Source organism: Aulonocara stuartgranti, assembly GCF_965226115.1.
Source record: "Aulonocara stuartgranti genome assembly, chromosome: 20".
Classification (NCBI taxonomy): Eukaryota; Metazoa; Chordata; class Actinopteri; order Cichliformes; family Cichlidae; genus Aulonocara; species Aulonocara stuartgranti.
In genome coordinates, this window is record NC_138956.1 from 7,769,845 (window position 1) to 7,789,840 (window position 19,996).

The window sequence follows — 19,996 nt, forward strand, 5'->3', positions numbered from 1 at the left end:
GAAGAGGGAGCTGAGTGTAAAAGCGAAGCTCTCAATTTACCGGTCGATCTACGTCCCTACCCTCACCTATGGCCACGAGCTGTGGGTAGTGACCGAAAGAACGAGATCGCGGATACAAGCGGCGGAAATGAGCTTCCTCCGAAGGGTGGCTGGCCTCTCCCTTAGAGATAGGGTGAGAAGTTTGGCCATCCGGGAGGGGCTTAGAGTAGAGCAGCTGCTGCTCCACATCGAAAGGAGCCAGCTGAGGTGGTTCGGGCATCTGGCAAGGATGCCCCCTGGGCGCCTCCTGGGCGAGGTGTTCCAGGCATGTCCCACCGGGAGGAGGCCCCGGGGCAGACCCAGGACACGCTGGAGAGATTATATCTCTCGGCTGGCCTGGGAACGCCTTGGTATTCCCCCGGACAAGCTGGAGGAGGTGGCTGGGGAGAGGGAGGTCTGGACCTCTTTGCTTAGGCTGCTACCCCCGCGACCCGACCTCGGATAAGCGGATGAAGATGGATGGATGGATGGATGGATGGTTTGGACTTCACTTTTGAGTAACTTGCATTGTAGATGGATTATTTTGATCCCTTTTAACTACTTGTACATAGAGTAATCAGCACAAAGCAATCTTTTGGTAGCTTTTTGGGGGGAGGAGGTTGGTAACATTAAGCAGGTAATCTATTAAGGGCCTTTATTTTAGTTTTTGATTTTCAGTTTGACTAGACTCCTTTGCAGCGTCCTGTTTTTCCTCAGATTCTTCCATTGCGCCGATTGCTTCCCTGGTAATGTTTTCCCTCCCCAGCTTCAGAACAGACTTAAGGGTTTTGGAAAGCCTTATTTAAAGTTTGCAGCTAGTACTGTTTTTGTGCTTGAAAGGTCCATGTGTTCAGAACTCCTGTGAGTCTGTAAACATCAGACTTGCTGAACTCAGCCACATTCTCCATCTTGTGGAACTGACTTTTTTTTTCTCCCCCAACATGTATGAGATCTAATGGGGAAAAAGTCCTTTTTTATGCTATGTTCAATAAAAGATCTTCATTAAAAAATAAACTTGCTGCCTGACGTTGTTGTCTGGATTATAAAAACCTTGACTGCAGTATTGACATGACCTATATCCTGCTAATTATATAATAAACGCTCGCTCATTATAGGCTGCAGTTGTGGAGGAAATGAGCAGAGCGCGTATTTATGGATGTAAGCGGGAACATTTCGCTCGCATGCCAAATAAAAATCGTTACAGCAGCTATTTTACGCTTTTGCAGCTAATCGAGGGAGCACTTTTTTTTCCACCTATCGACCATTACTGAAAGTGGAGCGACGCACTGGAAGTCTTTCTTTTGGCGTTAAATTATAGCCAACGAGCGGTGACTGTACTGTGGTCCCGCGCATGCGCAGTCCAAGCCCCGGAGCCGCAGGAGATCAGAGCTGGTAAGCCAAATTTCAGTTCCTGAAATCTGAAAACACGAATTAAAATCAAATTTTAGAACTTTCCTCTAATTATAGAAGGCAGAAGCATATTTTAGTCACACTGGGTTTAAAAAGAAACCCGCCAGTCTGTTGTTTCTTTTTTTTCTCCCCTCACCGAGGTAAACCGTTTTTGGCGTCAGAGATGTAATCAAGCACAAAGCTTATCATCTTTAATATATACATTTGATAATGGCTCGCGGATCTTTGACGTAGCAGGTTTAAATACTAATTTTAAATTTAAAGCAGTTGCGCCAAGGTTTCAAAAATACCCGGCACACTTAACGCTGTTATGAGGAGAAAATGTTGCTCATTCATTAAAGATATTGCCGGAATGGGCGATAAGGTTGCTTTTTTCATTAAATGGGATTTTCACAGGAATTGAGCCTCTGCTTTAGCACATTTTTTGCCTCAAGGATTTCAGATCCTCCGCCATTTTAACTGAAATGCTGTATTTTAGTCTCTGTCGGTGTGTGTGTGTGTGTGTAGACTTGGGAGCTTGCGCGTAAATATTGGTGTGTCACCATTATTCTTTTATTATTGAAAGGAATGCATGGCTTATAAAAGTTCATGGCTGTTTTGCCTTATTGGAAACACTTTTAGAGGAAGATTTTTTGGAGGGTGAAATGTAGTTAAATTTTAAAGTAAAATTTAAACTCTGTCCTGTACTTTGGATAAATAGTATTTTGTTGAATGATAAAAGCGGTGCTAATGTGGTAAATTAAAAAGAGATGTTTCAAGACAGCAGAAAATAATATTATAATAATTTAAGATTTGAATTTTGTATATGCCTCTAAATCAGACATATTCCAATAAAGAAATATATTTAAAAACAAGAAACAACATAAAAATGAAAGCTTAAATTGGCGGGATTACTCTCCCGTCCATACTGTGGCACTCCCTCCTCAGGTTTTGGGTACAGTCTCCTCTATAAATCTTTAACACACAATGTTAAAGCTGTTACCCGATAACCAGACAGCATTACTTTGTGCTATTTCTCACGCTGTGTCTCCCAGTGCTCCAGCACAACACACTGGGACGCCGTCATGAGTGCCAAAGTGAACATGGAGGCTCCAGCCAAAGAACCGGACTGCACCCCTATGGATCCGTCATCTTCGCCTCCCACAGAGACAATCCTCATCTGCGGGGGTGATGGTGTGACCAAGAAGGCTCGGCCTCAGCCCCACACCACCACTGCTCTCCTGCTACCAGGTGAACTCATATGTAAGCATGTTCACAGATACATACTCTACTAAAGCACTGTTGGGGAAAACACTGATCGTGTCTTCTGATCTCATTAGACTGAAAAACGAATTGAGAAGTGAGCCTTTAAGTAACCAGCAGTGTAATAATTTACCAGGCAAATTGTAAGGTCATAGTTCAGAATTTACACCTGCAATGTTTAACCTAATTCACAGGCATCACATTACAAAACAAGGGTCATTTTAATGGTTGACTTAATAACATCACATAGAAATATATACACAAAAGATGCAACTCATCTTATTAGGTCACTGTTCACAAAGCTGTGAGTTTAATAATCAACTCTGAGTCTTCATTTCCAGAAAACCTTCATAGACTTACTAAATGGCTTCAGATCATTCTGTCAGTAATTCAGGTCAGGTTTATTGATGCATTTGTGATACCCCCCCCCCAATGAAAATTGAATTGTTAATTAAAAACTTATCTTTTCTTTTCATTGAACAAGTCATCCGCTTTAAATCTCAGTCTAATAAAATCATTAGCTGGATACATTTAAATGAAAATGTTAAAATTGACCTCTTTTACTTTAGGAGGGCAGATTCACCACGGCAACAGGTAAACAAGAGAGCCTCCTTTTAGTCCTTTTAGAAGTGCGGAAAGAGTCATTTTATTGAGCCACGGGCCGTTCTGTCATCATCATGCACAATATAAATGTTCGATATGAAATATCTAACTTCTCTGTACTGACTGCGGTGTTTATTTAGCAAACTTTCATTAGATGAAGCTATAGTTCTGATTTTTAACCCTAATGATTCAGCTGTAACCTGACAGGGACAAAATCTAGGAGATGTCCGGGAAGATAAAAATCTGGAGAAACAGACGAGCCACACTTTACTGATGGACCTGTGAGATTAGTAACCCAGACGGCAACAGACAGTCTGCCCTCAAGTCAGTTTTGGTTCAGTAAAAAAAACAGTTATTGCAGCAGTTTATAATCATTACATTTTTCCCCAATAATTATTCAGTAAAAATTTAATGTACTGATGCGCTGTAAGAATTTCATTTTTCACAGAGGATTTCATTATGTCTGCCATTACTGGATAAAAGTTTTTAATTAAATTTAGAGGAAAAACTGTGCTTTAATGTTCCCCAGTGTAAGCGTTCGTAATTTTATGTAATATCAGCCTTCAGTGATAGATGATGGCTCTCTTACGGCAACAGTAGAGATGTTTTACTCAGTTACTGGTAGCCTGATAGTAAGACTTTGCATGTTAGCATGGACAAACACGTTTTTAGAAATGTCTCAGCTTTTATAGAGCTGTTTACATGATGTTCAGATAGATTTGAGATATTTTAGTGTAATTCTGGGAGGGTGAGGCTCTTTAAATAAGGAATACAGATTGTATCGGGACAAATTAAGCCACAATGAATGGATCTGGAGGAGATGAGCTGGATCCAGACCTGATCCAGTCTGAATCCATGATGGTTATCTGAGCGCATCCTTAAACGTCACTGTAAAAAAACCATTGAACTCAGTTTTAGTCATTTCACGCTCATCTTCAATCAGATATTCTCAGCCATTTTTCCATCAATGTGACTGATTACAGAACAACACATGATTGATAACTTAAACAGTGATTGCTGCAGCAAATGTTTAAAGTGTGGGCAAACTGACTGACAGTGTGACAGCTGCATTACTGTTCACAGAGATTCAGCTTTAGAAAGACCGAGTCTATAGATTTAAATCTGAACTGACAATAAGTCTAAGATGTAATCGCTGTTATGTTACGTACAGAAAACAGTGAACTAACCATGCCCTCTTCTGTGAATGAATTTGCTGCGTTGTGCACTTTGACAGCGACTTTATGAAGGAGAAATTAAACTGTGCATATCAAGAGGGGAGGAGTCAGAGAGAGAAACTTGGTAACCATGGTAACTACTCAGAGTTGAAGTTACCTGTCGTTCAGGGGGGGAAAACAGTGTTTCCTTCAATTTAGGGTTAACAAATTCAAAGTTGTTTACTAAGCCTGCTTCTTGGAATCGGGCCCAGCTGATGGTTTAAGGATTGTTAAAGATGCTACATCCACTACCAGTCAAAAGTTTGGACACACCTTCTCATTACTTTAAGAACTGAAGGTCAGACAGTCCGGAAAATAACTAAACTTTGAATGCAGTGCAGTTGCAAAAACCATCAAGCGCTACAATGAAACTGGCTTACATGAGGACCGGCCCAGGAAAGGAAGACCAAGAGTTACCTCTGCTGCTGAGGATAAATTCATCTGACCAGCCTCAGAAATCACAAGTTAACAGCAACCCAGATTAGAGCCCAGATAAATGCCACACAGAGTTCCAGTAGCAGACAGATCTGTACATCAACTGTTCAGAGGAGACTTCGCAAATCAGGCCTTTATGGTCAAATAGCTGCTAAGAAACTAATACAAGCAGCAACAACAAGCAGAAGAGATTTGTTTGAAATACAATTATCAAAATTAGCACAAAACACATTAGACCAGTGCTTTGGTCTCATTGTCCAAATTTAAGATCTTTGGTTCCACCTGCCGTGTTTTTGTGCAACGCAGAAAAGGTGAACTGATGGTCTCTAGATGTATGGTTCCCACTGTGAAGCATTGAGGAGGTGTGATGGTGTGGGGGTGTTGTGCTGGTGACACTGTTGGGGAACTTATTCAAAACTGAAGGCACAGGAGATGGTTTGGGATTAGATGAACCGCAGAGTGAAGGCAAAAGGACCAACAAGATGCTGAGCATCTCTGGGAACTTCTTCAAAACTATTGGAAAACCATTTCATGAAACTCATTGAGAGAAGGCCAAGAGTGTGCAAAGCAGTAATGGAAGCAAAGGGCGGTTATTTTGAAGAATCTAAAATATAAAACACAAGTTATTTCACACGTTTTTGTTTACTACATAACTCCATATGTGTTCATTCTTAGTTGTGATCCCTTCAGTGAGAATCTACAGTTTAAATAGTCATGAAAATAAAGAAAAAACATTAAATGAGAAGGTGTGTACAAACTTTTGACTGGTAGTACATAGAGTTCACTCAGCCACTCCTCACTGCATGTGCAAATCCTGACAAATCTTCCAGTGCCTGTTCATAATTAATAAGTTTTAATGCATAATTTTTAATTCAGAGTTTCCATGTTCAATATTAAACCTTTAAGTTTTGATGTGTTGGCCGGACAGAGCAACACTTTCTGAGACGTTAGCTCTAGCTCACCAAAGCCGTGGAAGTTTTTTACTTTTTTAATTTTATTAACAAAAGAGATAATCAGGTAATTAAAACTGTGTTTGTCCAAAATAACAACAACATTAAGAAAACAGTTTGATTGCTTCCAAAATCTCTGCTCTGTATTAGATAAACCAAGACTGTTGTTGTTACTTAAAATAAAAACTTACTGAAATAAAAACCATAACAAAGTTTTGGGGGAAAAAATACTTTAATGAACTGATATAAAAATAAAAAACAGACACAATTTATTTCCCAACACAATCCTCCCATTTATCTGACTTGGCGTTAGACGCACATTAGCTTGTGACCCTCTCTGAGGCCAGGTCTGTGCCCCCGGGTCTTTTACAAACGTGTTAATCACTAATAACAATAATATAACACCAATAACCAGCAGATCCTGATTTCTATTGCAGTTTCTCATGTCAGAGAAATGTGCAGTAATACTGAGTGTGAAAACTGAGTGACGATATTAGCAGCTGTTTAACAGTTTTGTGAAGTGTGCTGATAACCAAGCCTGTCTGCAAATCTACAGAAACAAACAAATACTATTTGCCTGGTTGTCACGGCAACAGAGCGCTGTTTTTCCTTTACCATTTATAGTGAGTAAAGCAGATGACAATGAACTACATCACTTTGTGCTTTATTATTCCGAGTGCATCTTTTTCCTCAGCTCCTGCCCATCAGAAGGTGGAGGTGACTCCAGCTGTTGCAGTGGGTAACCCAGGTAAAGGAAGCAGAGCCAATGAGATGGCAACGCCTGCACTGACAGCACAGGTGGGCGGAGCTTGTAGCATTGTCCATGTCCTAGAGTTGAAGGAGGGAATGGCCATCCTGCCCAGTAGCAACCTTAAGGTAAAGCGATATTAAGCTTTGCTGTGGTTTAAAAAAAGTCATTGAAAGTTGTTTTTATTTCTTTTTTGACAAAGTCCTGAATAACATATATATATATATATATATATATATATATATATATATATATATATATATATATATATATATATATATATATAGGAACCAGCATGGAAGGACAGGCCCCTGCACGGTATGTACCACCGGCAGATAGAGGAGGTGGCTGATATCCAGAAATCCTACCAGTGGCTGGACAAAGCTGGACTGAAAGACAGCACAGAGGCACTAATCATGGCAGCACAAGAACAACAACAACAACAGCACAAGAACAAGCTCTGAGTACAAGATCCATAGAGGCTGGGGTCTATCACACCAGGCAAGACCCCAGGTGCAGGCTGTGTAAAGATGCCCCAGAGACAATCCAGCACATAACAGCAGGGTGCAAGATGCTAGCAGGCAAAGCATACATGGAACGCCATAACCAAGTGGCCGGCATAGTGTACAGGAACATCTGTGCCGAGTATAACCTGGAAGTCCCGAGGTCAAAATGGGAGATGCCCCCAAGGGTGGTGGAGAATGACCGAGCTAAGATCCTGTGGGACTTCCAGATACAGACGGACAAAATGGTGGTGGCTAACCAACCGGACATAGTGGTGGTAGACAAACAGAAGAAGACGGCCGTAGTGATCGATGTAGCGGTTCCGAATGACAGCAATATCAGGAAGAAGGAACACGAGAAGCTGGAGAAATACCAAGGGCTCAGAGAAGAGCTCGAGAGGATGTGGAGGGTGAAGGTAACGGTGGTCCCCGTGGTAATCGGAGCACTAGGTGCGGTGACTCCCAAGCTAGGCGAGTGGCTCCAGCAGATCCCGGGAACAACATCGGAGATCTCTGTCCAGAAGAGCGCAGTCCTGGGAACAGCTAAGATACTGCGCAGGACCCTCAAGCTCCCAGGCCTCTGGTAGAGGACCCGAGCTTGAAGGATAAAACCGCCCGCAGGGGCGTGCTGGGTGTTTTTTTTTTTATATATATATATATACACATATATACACATATATATATATATATATATATATATATATATATATATATATATATACACATATATACATTTTGACAGATGGTGCACTGATGCATGTGTGTGTGTGTATTTGTCTTGTAGTTCTGTGTGAGTGACTTAGGAGCTCTGAGCACATTGATCACCCCGGGCACTGCCAGCAGCACTGCTGAACCTGCAGCAGGGACTTCTGGGAGATCCACTGACGCAGAAAGAGTTCCAGACAAGCCAGGTAGACTCGTGGTTACGTAAGGTCATAGTAATATCAGGCACAGACACACAAATACTGCACTCTGGTGAATCATTTACATTTTGCACACACAGAGCAGAAAACAGTTTGGAACCGGTCACCTCTAGGATAACAGATTTTTATACTACTTAGCCACATGTGTTTGTTATATTTTAGCACATATTTGATAACCAAAGCAGCTTTTATATGTGATATTTCAAATATAACAGTGAGTTAAACTAGTTCTTGTGTTACACGTGTTTAAACAGCCTGCACTTTTATTTGAAGTACTAAACAGCATGGGCTCAGTCATCAGTGTGTGTGTGTGTGTGTGTGTGTGTGTGTGTGTGTGTGTATTAAGCATAAATGAGTGGTAATTACATCAGCTGTAGCAGAGCTTCTCTTTACAAGTGAAGAGGTTGCAGCTGCAGATTTCTTTGTAGACATTTAAAATCCAGCTGAGAAACTTTGAAAAGTCAAAGAATATTCAATAAAGATGCAGACGGGCGTGTTTTCACCTGCAGCCCTGTCTGTGACAGATGCGTCGACTCCTGCCAGCTCTGGGAGGGGCGTGGCCCTGGAGCCAGAGAGGTTGGTGCCGATCAAAGCTGAAGTCCAGGTTGATCCAGGACAACAGAACCATAATCCCAGAGCTCAGCGGACCTACACAGAAGAGCTCCGCAGAGACCCCATCACTGACAAGTATGTGCCCCGCTGCTCGGCCTTTATGTTTACGCGCCTCGCTCCACATGCATAAGCTCATCTTTCGTTCCCCGCGCCTCAGGAGGAGCATTGGCGTGGAGAAAGTGCCGGCAGGCGGGAGAGTCTCCCTCAACCCCGATCACCTGAAGCCCATGAGGAAGAGGAAAAGGAAGGAGTACCTGAGTCCATCTGAGGAAGACTCGGACATCGAGGGCACGGTGGAACCGCGTTGCTATTTCAGTTTTAAAGTTGCTTTTATGCGTGACTACCATCTCACCGTTTCCTGTTGTGTGCTTTCTCGTGTTTTCTTTTTAAGGATGAGAAAATGGATGATTCTAAAGCAGATGGCCGACACATCAGAGGAGGTTGGAGCATTTATTTCTTGCATCAGTGGTTTTGTTGGACGCATATCATCTTTCACTGGATACTATTACTACTAAGCTGCAACACTACATCACATAAAATCACATCATCTCTTTACTTCATCCAGAAGCTGTGTGTCCTTCTTTATCCTTTCATTACATACCCTTTCCTGTTTCAATTTATTTGAAAAAAAAAAACATGCAAGGTCGAAAATGTATCGAGTGTATAGAAGACATAATGTTGGAGTTTCACAGCAGGCTTAGATTTTTTAAATTCCGCTGCAGCTGACATGCCATTAAATTATCTTCTTCTGACTGTTTCCATTAGTTGTAAATTGTAATAAATAATTTTATAAATGTAATAAATGATGGTGTCTGTTTGCTGAAGGTGGAGACAGTAAGACAGAGCAGTGGACGTGGGCTCAGTACCTGGAGGAGACCAAAGCTGTTGCTGCTCCTAACAAGCTTTTCCAAGAGGTATGTACACACACACACACACACACACACACACACACACACACACACACACACACACACACACACACACACACATCCGTAGTAACCGTAGTAGGCAATCAAATCTATTGCTCGGAGCAAAATTGAGTGTAGCACTCTCAAGAGAGGGACAAAGTAATTTATGTCGCCAAAGCCATATGTTCATATATTAAATCAAGGATTTAAAACTAATTTCACATTGTGCCCACTTTGAAGTGAAGCGGGCCAAATCAATGAAACTCTCCATTCTGTAAGTGTAAAGAACTTTAGTTACACTTTTAATCTCTGAAGTATCTCAGTGTAAGAAAACAAGTGCAATTTCAGCAGTACGTCTCCGTTTTTCTACACAATAAAGAAACGCTGCTGTATCAAATGAAAGAAATCTGTCAGCGCAGCTCGTTGGGCTTAAATTGTAAGAAATAAGTGCTGAAAATTACACAAAAGAAAGCTCATTGCTGAGACTATTCCAAAACAGAAAGTGTATGTTAATTCAAAGAACTTGCTTCTTTTTTTTGAGCTGTGAGTGTATCCAGCAGAATAGTTTACCTACTACGTAGTTATGTTGATGTGGTATAAATGTCCATGGTCTTCATCGGTTAAGTTATAAAATGTTTAAAAATACAGTTAAAAGTCCAAAATTTATGCCATTTTCCAAACCTGTCTAAGCAGACTGGATTGGAGTCTTAGAGTGTTTGTCGGACCGATTCTGACCCCCGGGCCTTACGTTTGACACCTCTGTACTAAATGTTGGAGTTTGATTTTAAAATAATCTAAAGGCTTGTATAACAGTGATGAAAAACCTAATCTTGGAATAAAAGAGTAAAAAACATTAAGATGAAGACATAATCCCTGTTATTTTATTATTTTTTCTAGCGGTTTTCGGATGGTTTCTCTGTTCTTTGCTGTCACTCAGTTTCCCCAGAAAAATCTTTTATGCAGACTTTGCTTCCATCTCCTTGTTGTACGGAAACTTTTGCTGTTGTTTCATGTTCCAGTCCCAGAGAGTGCCGACAGTGAAGAACGGCTTCAAACAGGGGATGAAGCTGGAAGGCATCGACCCGCAGCATCCGTCCATGTACTTTGTCCTCACTGTGGCTGAGGTGAGCCAGTTGACCGTCGCCGCCAGGCTTCTTATTTAGGATCATTTTCATGTATTCACAGAATGCTTTGGATGCAGAATGAGTTCACTGAGGTGTCTCCTCTTCTGATATGTCATGTCAGGTCTGCGGTTACCGGCTGCGGCTTCATTTTGATGGCTACTCTGACTGTCATGACTTCTGGGTGAATGCCAACTCTCCCGACATCCACGCTGCAGGCTGGTGTGAGAGCACAGGGCACAAATTGCACACCCCCAAAGGTCAGAGGTCATACTTATTCTTACACTAAATAAATTCTTAAAAAATATTTGCCATCCCAGTGTGTGTTTTATTGACACAAGAAGTTTAGAGCGCATGGTTTCTTTTGGTGCAGATTAAGTAATGAGATCTAGTGTTTTTACTGAGCTCAGCTGAGTCTCTCCTGGCATTTTTACATTTAAAGCACACAGATGTGAAAACAATTCCTCTAAATCCTCTAAATCTTCCAACATGTGACTCCTTTCTGTATTTCTGTGCTTCCTGCAGGCTGTAAAGAGGAGGAGTTTACTTGGACCAACTATCTGAGAATGACTAAAGCACAAGTGGCTCCCAAAGAACTTTTTGCCAGTCCCGGAAGGGTAACCATCTCTGTGCAGTATAATATATGCTGGCTGTTTTAACCACACACACACATATTGGATGAGGTGACTGATTCAGTGCAAGGAAAATTCCCAACTTCAGCTATTATAATGAAAAGCTTATTTTAAGAAATGTGCACCTTAGATCATGATCGTGCAGCACTGAAGACAAACTGAACTGTTTTGTTTAATAAGGTCCTGGATAATTTTTATGTAAATACCAAATGCATGGAGGTCATAATCTAAAAATCTTGACAAGTGGCTCAACAGCACACCAAAGAAGGTAACGCTTCCCCTGGTTTTCCAGATCGATGTGAAGTGTGGTTTCGAGATAGGAATGAAGCTGGAGGCCGTCGATCGTATGAACCCCTCCCTGATCTGTGTAGCAACCATCACCGATGTGGTGGATGACCGCTTCCTGGTTCATTTTGACAACTGGGATGACACATATGACTACTGGTGAGTCGTAGCATCTATCTGAATGCTTTTGGGAAATGATTTAAAGGATTTCTAAAATGATACTGTGATTGGGCTTTTGATATGTTCATATAAATCTGAAGCAGTATCGGTGAGAATACAGCTATTTAGATATTTCGTGCTGTCATAGAAAAGGGTAATTATAATATCTCTATTCTGCTGGTGTAGCTGGAGGTTTGAGTTTAATCAAGAGGGGAGCAGTTGGCATTGTTAAGGCAGATTAATGATGGCTGCTAGAGTTTGCAAAAAGTTCTGAATCCCGTGGAACGAAATTCATACCTTTATTAGGACTGTACAGCTGTTTGATGCTGTGTCATAGGTGATATGTGACCATTTCAGATTATAAAATTACGTTTGTGAAATGTTCATTTCAGAACATTTTAGAGTGGCAACCTTGCTCAGAAGTAAAGGTTCGTCTGTCTGCAAAAAAAATCCAAAACCCTTGGACTTTTCTCAGTGTGAACATCTAATATGTTTTCCATGTATCCGATTTCTTTTTCAGTACATATCGCAGCAATTCAGACTACAGCAGCCGAGCTGCATAAGCACGGTGTATTGATTAGCATAAAGATAATGCCTCCATTAAACAAAGCGTAACAAGCTGGACTTTTATCTGGCTCACTCGTTTCAGCACATGCGTGCTGCTTTCTCGTTTTTTCACCTCTCTCTTTTCTCGCTCCTGTGTTTCAGTAAAAGTAACTGTTGTTCAATATTCAACACAGTCAGCTCAGATTGTTTACAGAGCAATGCAGAAAAAAAGTGTCGTGCAAACACTGACATTGCTGTAACACAATCTTCACAGAGATTCAGAGCAGTACAACAAATCCACCTTTACATCAATGTCACTATGGATACAATACTACTAAACAAGTGTCTTTAGATCACTTCAACAGAGAGAAACACAAATCTTTCAGGATTTAAAAGTTTCACTTTCTTCAACAGCTAGATGCTGATTTATTTCCTGCAGCATAATCTCTCATCAGTTCAGTCTTAATTTTCCTGTAAGTTCACAGAAATTTCTATTGAACCTAAATTGTGCATATTGTTGTGTGTCACAACATGCAGGTGTGATTCCAGCAGTCCGTACATTCATCCTATTGGTTGGTGCCAAGAAAGGAACCTCCCTCTAACACCACCCCAAGGTGAGGAATGTGATCCCTGTTAATCAGTAGTTTATCCGTGCTCATTGTCATATCATGGGTTCATCATGAGTTCTGCTCAGTTACTTTTTTGTACACTTGCCCTCTTTTTTTTTTCTTTCATTACCGTTAAACTGAGGATGAACATGTGACAGTTAAAAGTTAGTACCTGACATATGTATCTATGCTTAAAACTTACAAAAGCTGTTTTTTAATAAGTGATATATAAAGTCAGGCAAAACCGTGTAAGGTTTTATGGCTGTTTACGTTGGTGAAAGTTTTTTCCTGCACCAGATTATCCAGACCAGGGCCGGTTCTCCTGGTCTCGATACTTGGAGGAGACAGGATCCAAAGCAGTGGCTGCTGATGCCTTTAAAGTGGTGAGAATGCAGATAAAAAGTAAAGAAGAGCTAGCATTACGAACAGTAAAGTCACAGATTAATGGAAAATATGTCTAGTTTGTTTTGTTGTCAACGTGAATGTGAAATCCCATCATCCTCTGCTCCAGCGGTCACCTCACAGCTTTCAGCCTCAGATGAAACTGGAGGCCGTGGACAAAAGAAGTCCCGGTCTCATAAGAGTGGCTACAGTTGAGGAGGTGGACACACATCGCATTAAGGTACAACTTTGTGTAGTTCTTTAATGTTGTGGAATGATTACTTGAACCCATTTTCTTGAAGAAAATTAATTGATTGATCGATTCCTAAAGATTAAAAGATCCCAAGAATCAGTCAAAGAGCTGGAAGCAACACAATTAAACATAATCCCAGTATCAGCTTTATAAAAAAAGGAGTCAAGACTGGTTTGATGACAATAAAAGAAATCAAGTTTCATCAATCATCAGAGTAAATTAGATATAGATTCCTGCTCCAGTACTTTTTCCTTATGCTCAGCAGCTGTGCTTCAATAAATAAAACAATAAACAAGTCTGGAGATCAAATATCATCTTGGTGGACCACTTTTCAACCTCTCTGAGCTCCGCTTTCAAAGACCGACCATCCTGACAATCAAGCATATGATCCCTTCGGTCTGACCATCAGCATCCAGATAAACCAAGGTGCTGCTTGCACAACCTGCAATCTAACTGATGCAGTGAATCAAACCTGGAAAACAAGCAGAAGGTGCCAGTCTCATGGGTTAAACCATCTTGCCTCGTCAGGAACAGTTTGAACAAGGATTTTGCAGAGGTGAAGAAGACAAACAGAGATAAAAGACTAGATCAATAAAGTGGATTGTGTGTGTGTAGATGATCGGATCAGTCATCAGAAATAACAGCACAACGACTAAGAGAAGTAAACAGAAGAAACAATAAAGTATGTTTAATGTGTGCCTGTCAGTTTGGATAGGTCTGCAGGAATAAGATCTTCCATGTCCAATTACTGTGTCATACGTCTTTGCAGTTGACTGTTGATTTCTGTACATTTTGAGCTCAAGTACATGTGGAGTATTTATATCTATTACAGCCCGCTCTCTTCTTCTTGTTCAGATCCATTATGATGGCTGGAGTCACGTCTATGATGAGTGGGTAGACTCAGATCACCCAGACATCCATCCAGCAGGCTGGTGCGAGGCCACCGGTCACCCGCTTAAAATCCCTCCACGGGACACTAAAACACAGCAACCGCATGGTAGCAACCAGCCTCATGTGACTCCTTTTTCTTCACTTAAAACTGGAGGTCAAAAATTCTAAGCCTATTGCTATCTTCTATAGACTGTATATAAAAGATAGAAGTGGCCACAGTGACATCAGTATTGTGTTACGGACTGTTCTGAAACTTTATTTTAATATTTTGTTGAACTTTGAAGGCAGTGCTGCTACGATATTGGCTAATGCTAGCACTGACAAGCTAGCTTACATAGCAAGTGTAATTCACTGTGATATTTAATGGCATGCTAACTTTACCTAACAATAAGAAAACTGGATTAACAGAAACTGTTCTTAGGTAATGATTTAATCTACATTGTCAGGCATATCCATAACTTTAAGATTTAATACAAGTTAAATGGGTGACTTTATAGACCAAATGGTTTTTTTCTGTTGTAAAGCCAGTCTCATGTGGACATTAGTGGATCTTTTTAAAGCCTCACGGTTTGCCACTTGTTATTTACATGATTTCTTTAAGGCATAATCAATGCCGTGATTGTGAATGTCAGCCTATGAGTGTATGTGAATGTTCTCCTCTGTGTTTGTATATATGTAGGTGTGAGGGAGCCTCCTGCTACAGGCCAGTCCACCTACACCTCCTCTGTTCCCTGTAAACCCATCAGTCAGCCCAGAACCAACAAATACAGCTTCCACAACAGGTAAATCCTGAACTCAGCTCTGTCATTCTGTCATTAAATGCATGATTTTTCCAAAAACTTGGGATGATGTGTAAAACCTAAATGAAAACAGAATAAAAAAAGTCAAATATTTGAACTGAGAAAGTGGATCATCATTTTGAATTTGACATTATCAGTCAATGATCTAAAAAAAGTTGGGACGGGGCCATGTTTTTGTTGACATTTTACACAGAGTCCCAACTTTTTTTTTTTTTAAATTAGAATTTTTTTAGATGCTAAAATGCACAGAAAGCATATCTCCATTTTTGTCTTTGAAACAGGAAGTGTCCAACTCCAGGGTGTGACGGCTCAGGCCATGTCACCGGTCGTTTCACCGCCCATCACTGCATATCCGGCTGCCCGTTGGCTGAGCGTAACCAGGGTAGGCTGAAGGCTGACCTATCAGACTCAGAGTGCAAGAGAAACCTCTTCTTTGGTCAGAGGACTAAGAAGACTCATTACCGTGGCAGGTAAAGTGGTGTCCATGTATTTGTGTGCATGTTTGTTTTTTCTCGCATTCATTTTCTGTATTTTCAGGATTGGTCGTCCTCCCAAATACAGAAAGAATCAACAGAGGGACTACCAGAGTAAGTTGCACTGTTTGTTTTTTTGTTTTCGCAGCACCTCACCTCAAAACAAGAAATACTAATAATCTAATCAGAAGATTTGCATGTTAATTGTTTGATATGCTGTATTTGTTACTGTGAAAAGGCCGGCAGACCTTTTGTAACTCACCGGTGAAGTTTTTAGAGCTTCCACTGAGCCTTGCAATCTAATAGAAATGAATTAACCGTTGCTTTTTCTGCTATGATACCCAAAATTAAATGGTTGTCAACGTATTTATCTTATATAATTACTTAATGCTTTTAAGATAATTTTACAATCACGTTGTCTTTATAAGATTCTAGATACAGTATTTAGACAGGCAACAGTTGCAACAAACATCCAGTCAGCTCATGTATCTCGTATTCCCCTCAAATTTCCATGTTTGTACAATCACGTGTTTCATCATGTGTATGTATGTTTCTGTGCACAGACATGTCCTCACAGGGAGTGTATCCATCACTGTTCATGTCAGCTTTGAGCAACCAATCAGACCGCACTCTGTCTTTGTGCTGGGAACAGCACTGCAAGCTGCTGCCCGGCGTTCAGGGCATTCACGCCAGCCAGGTGGCTGCATGGAGCGTCGAGGAGGTGGGAAAATGTCGTTCGCCTCTATAATTATTTACATTCTTTCTCTGACTTATACGATTACCTGAAATCCGCTGCATCTGTGCCGCAGGTCTTCAGATTTGTCCAGAATTTAATTGGCTGTGAAGAACAGGCTCGTCTCTTCAAAGAAGAGGTGAGACCAGAGGTGGATTAATAACTGAAGGATGAATAAAGATTTGCAGTCTTTACTGGTGACGTGTAAACATGTCATTCATTACTGATGCTGTTTAGACTGTCTTGCACTCTTACATGTTTGCAGCTGTATAATATTTCTGAGTGGATTTCACTGCTAGGGGCTACTATAATTTGATATTTGACCAGATGGAACAAACTCTTCTCCACTTACTATCTCCACATTTGTGTCTCTCTAGATGATCGACGGGGAGGCTTTCCTGCTGCTGACCCAGACCGACATTGTGAAGATCATGAGCATTAAGCTAGGCCCCGCCCTCAAGATCTCCAACGCCATCCTCATGTTCAAGAGCACAGACGAGGGACTGAAGTGAATCCCGCCCTCACTCAGCGGCAGCGCTGTGCCGCCAATCATCATGTGCCAAATTCATTCTGTTGCAGGGAAAAAGACCCTGACCCCTTTTTCCATGTGTTCGGTGTCCTGTACCCATCAGAGAGAGGGAGGAGGGAGGGGGGTGGGTGGGGTGGGGGTGGGGGGGTGAGGTCCAATCAGGGTAAAGAGAAACAGAGCTGAGATTAGAAGATTCAGGTTGATTAGAAAATATGAATACTTTTGGAGAGTAATGGAGGACTGTCATGGATATGAGGATGGAGCACATGTAGGAAAACAGAAACTGATGGGTTTGGTTCACCCAAAACCCCTCAAAAAATATCCCTTAGCCACAGTACGTCTGTGTGTGCTGTGCTAAATCTCAACATTTCAACCCACATACTTTATACTGAATTTGAATTATAAGCCAGCGGGAACGGCTGGAAACCCCACAGTTGCATTTCTCTGCCTACCAAAGCGCACTTTACATCCATGTCTCTCTGCGGGTAACTTTTTTACTATTTGAACATAAAAATGTTATAATTTTATAAATAACATATCCTTTTAAGCTATTGTGAGAAATGATATCACAGTGTGAATTAAGCCAAAAGCTCTCAGCGACTTTTAAACACCGACTACCAAATTCTAATCAGTTCGTGCTTGAACTTCCAAATTTAAAGACAATCCCCGAAAACCTTCAAAAGGTATCATGTCCTTGATTAAGATGAACAAAGTTGTCCATCTTAAGGTATACAAACTTATGGACACATGGATGGGCAGAGAACTGCAGACACCCGCTGCTCTCAGTGGTGTGAAGGGGAAAAAATAGGTGATGTCATGTAACAGATGTTTGTTAAACAGACATACTGTTTTATTTGTTTTCCTGTACAAGGAAGATTAACATCCAGTTCCTGCCTACACCAATGCAGCTGATATAAGTACTGATACTGTACGTTTACTTCCTAAGTTAGAATAGTTCCTATTGATGTACAAGGATAGTTGAAACCTCCAAAGAGGTCAACTTACCTTAAGATGAAGTTCACACGTGGCCAGATGTGATGAGAACTCTTACCTGGATTGTGACAAAACCCATCAGTTTGCAATGTCTGACGAGTAAAAGTGAAAGGAACATGTATCAAGGTTGAAAAGAAATCATCCTGAAATACTGTATCAACTAATGGAAATGAAGGAAAATTAAAAAAAAAAGGTTGGGTAAAAGACAAGAAAGGGTTCCACATTAAAAAAAAAAGTAAGTAAAAGGATTTTGATGCAGTAAGTGAGGCTGGTCTGTGAGGCTCTTATAGGCTTCATGTTTTGTGCAATAAAGAAGCTGATACAGAAGTACTGTATTCAGCAACAGTTAATATTACAGTTCCTTATATATTAGACAAATTGTTGCACTGTAATGTTAAAAAAAAGGAAATCAAATGAGCTGCTTTGTTCAGACTGTTTAGATTTGTGATTGAGTCGCGGAGGAAGCCTTTGCTCATTTCACTGATTATTCCTGAGTATTAGTTCTTTATGTTCACTGCCTCAAAATTCTGCGCGCTGCACCGAAAATGTGAGCGCTCGAGTGAAGGACGAAATGTAACTTTTAAAACGTCGACCCTCAGCTCTCGAATCCGAGGCAGAGAAAACAAACGACAGTGTTTGAATTTTTATCTCTATATGCAAAACGTCTGAAATTATTTTTTAGCTGTTATAAATAGATGAAACGGACTCTTTGCATTGGGATTTTAGCACAACTGTGAAATTCAAATGGATTTTACACATGGATATTCCCACACTCGGTCACTAGAGAGTGCAAAAAATCCACCTTTTGCACTATAAACACGTATTTGGTATCTAGCCAATGGAGCGCTCTTGCAGTTTACATGTGAAGGAAGCGCCGGGCGAACTGTGTTCTCAGAAATGTTTACATTTGATGTCAGGGTTTGTTTAAAACACTGTATGGAGTTGATATTGTGAGACGAAAGCTGAATGTTTTAAGGGCTCCTGGAATCTTAAATATCACTTCTTTGTATGTCTCTCTGGTGGGATTTGTGTGCGTGTGTGTGCGTGTCAAGATAATCTTGGGTCACAAATGTCATTTAAACCATATGAATTAATAAACATCCACACCTGTCTTGTCTGATTAATGTCTCTGTCTCTTGCCTCCTGCTACAGATGATAAATCCTGCATTTCCTGTGTGTGTGCAGGTATTCTGTGTGCACAGTACTGACTATAAACTGACTATGCCTACAGGCACATCCCCCTGTTGATCGTATTGTTGTCAGCACTTGGCCATGGTGGCGATAACTCCCTCCACGCCCTTTCTGCTTTCACTACTTATCTTCTTGTTCCACTGCAGAGGCCAGAAAGCAGGCGCTGCTGATAACCTGCAGCAGCAAGACAACAAACAAAGCACTCAGTTGACTGCTGGGTAACAAATGTTTCATACAGGAAGGAGCAGCAGTTGACCAGGTCTTATTTTTTTCTTAATAATATCAGAAGATGGCGCTAAGCAAAGTCAGGACTTTTGGTTTTAACATTAACCCATGTTTTCTGTACGAGCAGCAGAGTTAAACAAAAGAAAAGTCCCATTACACTGAAACTAGTGTTGAGCTGTGTTAAACGTTCAGCTCTGTGCGCATTTTAATATTGAAAGCTTGTTGCAGTTCAGTATTCAGAAGCATGATATGGAAACCTGAACCCACAGTACAGTAAAAAAAAAAAAAAAAAGATATGATAAATCAGGAGTGTCAAACATAAGGCCCGGGTGTTCAAATCAGCCTGGCAAACACTCCAATGTCTCCCACTGGACAGCTTTAGAAAATTTGAAGGATATATTTTGAGTATATTTCAAACTTTTTACTGTATTTTAAGTCAGCTTTTCTGATTAATACAGACTTCACCCACCATCCATACCACACAAAAGTACAAGTACATTTTCTGGTAATTAATGAAAACTTTATAATCTAAATATTTAATTACAGGGCAGTCAGAGCGATGAACTTTACACATGTATCATTTAATCGCTCTGGCCCAGCCCACAATGTA

At 40.8% G+C, this 19,996-nt stretch overlaps 1 protein-coding gene across 1 annotated transcript; it reads left to right on the forward strand.

The window, feature by feature from the left end:
- Positions 1-519: 519 nt before the first annotated feature.
- On the forward strand, positions 520-17,082 carry LOC309696281 (lethal(3)malignant brain tumor-like protein 1). The gene is given in 23 exon segments (XM_082517442.1): positions 520-1,410; positions 2,463-2,484; positions 2,487-2,658; positions 6,567-6,748; positions 7,908-8,034; positions 8,571-8,733; positions 8,816-8,951; positions 9,050-9,098; positions 9,484-9,572; positions 10,586-10,690; positions 10,812-10,947; positions 11,213-11,304; positions 11,612-11,763; positions 12,847-12,923; positions 13,215-13,300; positions 13,429-13,539; positions 14,407-14,548; positions 15,122-15,224; positions 15,524-15,712; positions 15,780-15,829; positions 16,279-16,436; positions 16,525-16,587; positions 16,826-17,082. Coding segments are annotated over 23 exon segments (2,580 nt in total). The 5' UTR covers positions 520-1,369; the 3' UTR covers positions 16,961-17,082.
- The last annotated feature ends 2,914 nt before the right edge of the window (positions 17,083-19,996 follow it).